General features: G+C 35.0%; 1 protein-coding gene across 1 annotated transcript; it reads right to left on the bottom strand.

The window, feature by feature from the left end:
• Positions 1-929: 929 nt before the first annotated feature.
• Positions 930-6,209, bottom strand: LOC141336786 (NXPE family member 3-like). Its single transcript, XM_073842513.1, has 5 exons — positions 5,958-6,209; positions 5,548-5,863; positions 4,264-4,467; positions 2,722-3,062; positions 930-1,325 (listed from the first exon to the last, which is right to left on the bottom strand). Exons 1-5 carry the CDS (start codon positions 6,207-6,209, stop codon positions 1,128-1,130), a joined length of 1,311 nt encoding a protein of 436 aa, XP_073698614.1. The 3' UTR covers positions 930-1,127.
• Positions 6,210-7,337: the final 1,128 nt, after the last annotated feature.

Raw genomic sequence — 7,337 nt, 5'->3', positions numbered from 1 at the left:
TCAATCAGGCTATTCCCTCCTCGCGAAGACTTCAGATTGTCTTCCTCAATCCCCACCATCACCAGTTGGCCCCTTTCCTGACTCCGCTGGGTGTTAGCGGCGCCCCCGCCTTCGTCTTCAGGCGGGACTCGCTGTTTCCGTACCCTCGGAATGCGAGTTACGAACGGGGCCTACGCCAAAGAACCGGATTGCTTGCTGAGCTTCTACATAAACGTAATCGGTATAGTATAAATTCTCCCGAGTCTTTCTGGTAGAACTACAACTGGACTTGTTGTTTAGTCACATCTGCTGTTTTATTTCAGTTGATTTCATCTAAGCCTGTCGCTGTATGTCAGTTGTAGTTTGATTTCTTGCTCTTTTCTTCGGCTTGTTAACAGGAGCTGTTCATTATTGGCTGAATTCACTCATTAGTTTTCGTTCTCTCTTTTTTTCAGCATTTCGCAGAATTTTTTTTTTTCTGCAGTGTAAACTATTTTACAGCAATTAACATAATTTGTTACATAATTGTATTGGCAACTATTTGCCAGTAAAATCCTGTAAATTATATGGAAATTTGTTTACAGTGTAGCCTCATCGCCCAACAAGTTTAATTAATTAATTCATTAATTTTAAAAATGTTAAACACTAATACAAAAAGGAATGTATTTCTTTCATCATGAAGAATCCAGCTAAATTTCCAGTTTTCCATGTCTTAAACTAAACAAAATAAATAAATAAATAAACAAATAAAAAGGTTCTTATATCTCTGTTTTAAGTAGAAAATCAAATGAAAAGATACACAGACTGTAGGTCTATGTCATATAATTTATCATTGCAGCCTATAGGTTATTAAAAATATCAGCTAAAAAAATTAAAGTATAAAGAAAATCTGCAAGCTGTATGCTGTATACTTTAATTATTGGACTGATAGTGGTTAATAATGTCAAATAACATTGTGGCATGCCAGAGAGTCAGACAGCCTTCCCCTGACATGTGGTGTTTCCCAAAAGCATTGTAAGTCTAAGTTGCTCGTAGTTCAATTGGTTTCAATGGGTTTACGATGTTCTTAGGCTTACAATGCTTTTGGGAAATGCAGCACATGTTAGTTTCTCATTTGCCTTATGGAACCAAATTAACTTGAACAGGCCTCAGCTAGGACAGACATATGAGAGAAACATGTCTACTGCATTAGCAATGATAACAGGTGCCGGGTGAAGGTTTTCAAGTAGATAGTGACAGGAAGTCATCTGCCAGACATCTATGAAGATGACTCCATCAATATCTCTGAACATCTCCTGCATCACTGTGTTCAACTGCAGCATGTACCAATCACTTAGAAAAATATCCTGGAAAAACACAGATCAGAATTAGAAAGAGCTTTCTTTCCAAGTGTGCTTGCACCTGAGGTGGGACTTTCAAGCAAGTCTCAAATCAATTACCAAATCCTCAAAGAGTTCAAGTAAATGAGATAATGAAGTGACTCATTAAGTGGTGATTGTGCATGAGTGATTAACAATCAACACCATTGAAGCTGAAGTCGGTTGTTTGATTAGCCTCTTGACCCTATTACTGATTTGAAGTAGTTTTCTTCTAAACAATTGCAATATTGTTTAACAACAAACCTGTGTGCATTGATATAATCAAACCTTGTAAAAGCAGGTTAACTTACACTTTCTGCTAATAACGCATAGCAAATGAGCATCAAATAGTGGTCTCTTTTTGGTTTATTGATTGGCATTCTGTTATTATTGAACTGCACAATAAAAGAAAAAGAAAATACTCTGTCACCGCAGGCTATTAGACATCAACACTTATCATACAGTCCTCAACAATGGTGACAATATTTTTTTCATTATGCATGAATGGAGTTTTTGCTATGTTGTTACCCAGCATGCATTGTTTTGGTTGTCACCATTATTGAGATGCATATGCTGGTTCTTGATGTCTGTATGTGTCTGAATAGTACTACAGATCAATCATTCATATATAAAACTACTTTCCAGAGTGTTATAGGATTTAATAGTGCAGAACATATAAACTCAAAGAATTTTTTAATTTTTTTGTATGTAATCATGCTTACTTATGATGATTATATAAAAAGACAATTAATAATTGTATAATCTACAGCGTTGATCTCACTGTTTTACAGCGCCACATTGTTACAAAGAGAGATCTAATGCATGAAGTCAAGGGTCAAGAGCACTAAAGCAAACACTTATCTGTTTGATGGTGGCATCATTTCAAGCAATAAAACATCAACATCTGATCCTCTGCAATTCTCAATAACAGCAGGTGTTCATCACTTAATTATCTTACTAACTCTTTGAGGACTTTGACTTGAGACTTGCTTATGATTTGGAAGTCCCACCTCTTTGCAAAGGTAACATGATAATGATCTTTCTGAAGTCATTTTAACCCTTTGGTTCTGAATCTCAGGTGGAAAATGCCATTTGACCCTCTACCAAATATTGGGTTACTCAGTAAATATTCATCTATGACATTTAATATGTTGTTTATCATCACTATACATGTTTATCTTCTGTATTCTTCAAAAATAATAATAAAATACATTAAAAAAAAAAAAAATCAAAAATTTGAGCCAGGAAGTTCTGAAATGACAAAAGTAACATAATGCATTACATTTTATAAAAAGTAACTAAGTAATTACTTACTTTTTATTGCAGTAACACAATATTGAAATGCAAAACAAACAAAGTAGGATTTGAAGGTGAGCAAGTTTACCTTTACTCCTGCAGTGTTTCCAGACTTGATGACGACGGTGGTATCTGGAGCACGGCTCAGCAGTGCAATAACAGACTGGCGGATTTTGGCCACTTCATGAATGTAAAATGTTATCGGTTGAAAAGCCAGGTGAGCACAGTATGTGAAGGCAATGACTGCATGAGGCCCACCGGCTATTTCATCAATAGCATTGCTGATGTAATGCAGGTCAATAATAGGCATTTTATGAAATCTCATAGGAACACCGTGTGCCCTCCAGTGAATAATGATGTTGTTTTTTAACTCCACAGCCATCAGGGGTCCACCTCCATGATGAGTGTGGAGGTCCATTCTTTTTAAGCCTTATGAAGATTAATGAAACTAATATTAAAATAGTAGCTTTAAAAAGTTATACAGCTTTGTAACAGCAAGAGTAAAAGTAATAATGAGTGAATTTTTGGGTGAACTGTCCCTGCACTGATTTACACACAGGTTTCAGTGCCACTGCATTAGATACAAAATAATAAACTAACTAAATAAATAAAAGTAGCATCTACAAAACAAGATCTGCATGACCTTTTTTTCAGAACCAACTTGATCCTTTATAAGCCATTTTTGTATCAACATGTTAGCCTAAAAAGTGCACCCGTTTTTTTTGTTTTTTGTTTTTTTTTATCTAATGCCAATACATCTTTGGATTAAAGCATTAGTTTACTCCAGAATTTAATTCAGAAGTGAACTAATCCTTCAATGACCCATTCAACAATTCTCCTTCTCCGCATCATTCTACACTCTTGGAAGAAAAGCTTCTTTATAGAACCCTAAGCTCAAGGGTTAATGAGCAGAATCACTAAAAGAAGAAAATCATTTATAAATCACCATTATAGTGGTCAGTGTTTGCTTAGTTGGTCTCTTGACCATTAACTTTTTAATATTAGCTTTTGTAACTGAGTTATAACAGCCAGACAAACTAAGAGTAGAACTCATCAGCTGGTGATGGTTGTGTTTTAACATATTTGTCATTTGAGTGACTGAAATCTTATAGGGTTTAATCTCTGAGTTGTATTTATTTTATTAACTACAATTGCCTTGTGGTTCCATCGCAAAAGATCCTGCATTTTCTATCTGTTTTGAACAGATTTTTTACAAACAGTTCTGATTTTTTTTTTTTTAAATAAGCTATCAAAAGTTATTGTTTTAGGCACACGCAGACATCAGAAATCAGCATATGAATCTCAACAATGATGACAAACAGCATGTTCAGTAGGAGTAGGGGGGGGGGGAGGTCCTATGAAGAACCTTTTAGGGGATCCAAATATGAAGTGCCTGATTGAACCTTTTCTTGTAAGAGTGTAGATGCAGATGTTTACGTGCAGATAAAGGCATGCATTGTGGTACTTCTGAAAACCACGGATGTCACGTGGACTATTTTATTGATGTTCTTGGTACTTTTCTGGACCTTAAATGTGGTAGGACCCTTGCTGTCTGGAGGATCAAAAAGTTCTCAGATTTCATCAAAAATATCTTAACTTGTGTTCCAAAGATGAACTGAGTCATACTTGCCTGGCACTTTTTGTTCAAAATATTCAAACCACTGCCTTGTGGTGGAGTCTCCCAACAAGTAGACAATCTTGTTTTTAAGACAATTTGCCATTTGTGCAGGACTGAACTGTCGAGTATTGCATACAAAAGACTTCCAGACATCTTTCACATAAAATCCTGCAGGAACCGGTGTTCTCAGACCAGACCTGCATTTCTCCACTGTCCCTAAAGCAAAGAAACATTCGCATAAAATGTTTTGTAGCTACATGATTTTAAAACTACATTTGATTTCAGATTATATCTGATGGTACGTGTATATTTTGACCATTTCCTTTTTTGAAAAAAAAAAATAGAGAAACCCATATAGAAATGTAATATATGACATAATGCCCTACTGTATATCAAAAACATAAATCATTGTCATATATAGACGTTCTCTGAGTAAATGAAGATATAATATATATATATATATATATATATATATATATATATATATATATATATATATATATATATATACTTATGTATACATTAATTATGTCTGATGATTTTTCATATGCAGCAACAATTTCAACAATGTATACTTTATTTATATATGCAACATATACACAAAAGTTTGTATATGTTCAGTAATATATGTTTTAAATACATGTCTATCATGCGCAGCGCCATTATAATTCAGGTGACCTGACTCTATATTGATATGGCCTAGATATACTGTATATGTTAACATGTTTTTTTTTTTCTCTGTTTCGAATAGGTTTCATATGACATTTTACTTGCATTTTATTTATGTTTGTTGTGGCTTAAATATTTAATTTGCTGAAATGGCACTTATGTGTGAATGTGTGTGCAACTATTTCAGTGTGTAAACAGTGTCAAATATTCATGTGATAAACCAATTTGCAAACAATAAACAAAAAGAAACACTAGTTTGCCACTGAAGGGAAAATTAATCAAATGCATTATTAATTTCTCCTTTTTATTTATTTATTTATTTTATGAGATGGTCGAAATGGACACTGACCATGTGTAAACATACCAATGGCTGCGGTGCTGGAAAGGACATTTATGATTTTTATGTCTCCATTAATAGAAACGTTTGTTAATTTTCTGTGGAGAAAAAAATACAAATAACAACACATTTTTGATACTTTTTGTTTCACAATTCTAAAATTATTCTGAAATTCTTTTTGAACCATTACTTTGTAAAAAGTTGCTTCTCAAAAAGATTTAATGGGTTTTCCAAATGTCCATATGAGTGATGAACCAGTTTGTCACAGGACAGTTTTTTTGGTCTCTCACACTGCCACACCGTTCCTGTTTTTATATCCTTATATTCACAGCAGCAGTCGCCTTTCTTCCAACTTCCATCAGCACCCCATTTAACATTACATTCTACTACTTCACGGATCCTGGTTTTATTGGGTCCTGGCCCTTCAAAGTAGCCACGATAGTGGCTGCGTGGGAATGAAGACTCCCTGTGTTTTTTAATAATCTGCACAACCTCACTGGAGTGCTCAAGACGTACAAAAACCTGTGCCTGACCTTCCCAGGGCAGAAGGAAAGCAACAGAGTAAGTCCCATTACGATGATCCACAACCTCTCCATACACACTCGCCTTCAAGAGCAACAGAAAATAATAAGTTTAGCACAAAAACTATATATGTGTGTGTGTGTAAGCTGTGTTTTAAAAATAATTCAAATAAACACACCTTTAGCTCTGAATTGAAAAGTTTTGCTTTGAAATAATCTCCTCCATATCTTTTCAGGTTCTTGTTGTGGTCTCTGGCTGTGATAGTAACATAGATCTTTTCTCCCACTTTGTAACTCTCTTTGAGTCCCACAATAGAGAAAGATGAGTGGACTGGACTTGTGCTCTGAATCAGATGAGTGATTTCTTGATCTGGAATAGGCCAGTCCAGAGCCTTCTGTAGTCTTTCCCACTCCTCATCACTGATTCCCATGTCAGACACGGATATTATGGATGAACTGTTAATTCTAAGAACTGATTTAGGTACGGGGGGCTGAAGTAGTTTGATGTGAATCCCACCATTCAGTGCCCATAGAGCCTGAGAGAGGACCAGGATTACCATTCACATCAAATTCCATTTATGCCTACGTGCAAATGGTTAATATCAATTGTAGGTACACATACTTTCTGGGTAATACTAGAAAGGTTATATAGATCTGTGGGCGTTTGGCAAAATCATGCACAAATTGTGAATGGGCTGGGTTCAAAAACATCAAGTAAAGAGTTTTCTTTACACCAGGCTACTCAACCCTGTTCCTGGAGACCTGCCTTCCTGCAAAGTTCAGTTCCAACCCTGATCAAACGCTGATATTCCACCCATGCAATCAGCCAGCTGATTTTACCAGAGGTGGGTCATTTATTTCAAGTCACAAGCAAGCCCTCAGTTCAAGTAATGAGATAATTAAATGAGGATTGTGCATTGGCGATAAACATCTGCTGTTATTGAGAATGGCAATGAGAATTGATGTTTTCGTTGTTAAAATGATGCCACGTAGATCAGTATTTGCTTTAGTCGGACTCTTGACCCTTAACTTCCTCTTAGATTTTCCCTTTAGATGGTCTTGTAAAGCCGTGAGATCAGTGAACTGTTAGTTGTTTTTTTATGATGTGATTCAAGTTTTGATTTAGCAGTGCACAAATGTTTGCTGTGAAAGAGTATTGCAATGACTAAGTTAATTACTTTGATTTACCAAATAGGTCAAGAGACAAACTAAAGCAAAACTTTTTTTCTTGACCAATAAAAAAATCAACATCTAATCCTCTGTTAATTCTCAATAAGAGATTCTGCAGACATAAAGTCAATCTGGTTAGTAATGAGTGAAGCTGGTGATGCTGTTTGTGGAGTTGTTTACATCTTGAGAGATTTAATGTTGTTGTTGTTGTTTTTTCTCAGTTGATTTTAGCCAAGGTTGTGGCTTAAGTCGGTAATAGTTTATTTTCAGTTTGGAAATTATTGTGTGATTTTATAAGATTTATGCCTTAAATAACTACCCAACTGTTAAATAATAATAATAATAATAATAATAATAATAAATAAATAAAGCTGAGAAAAAAAATGCTT

The sequence above is a fragment of the Garra rufa genome, chromosome 6, assembly GCF_049309525.1.
Source record: "Garra rufa chromosome 6, GarRuf1.0, whole genome shotgun sequence".
Lineage (NCBI taxonomy): Eukaryota > Metazoa > Chordata > Actinopteri > Cypriniformes > Cyprinidae > Garra > Garra rufa.
This window is presented reverse-complemented; position numbering and strand designations above follow the sequence as displayed.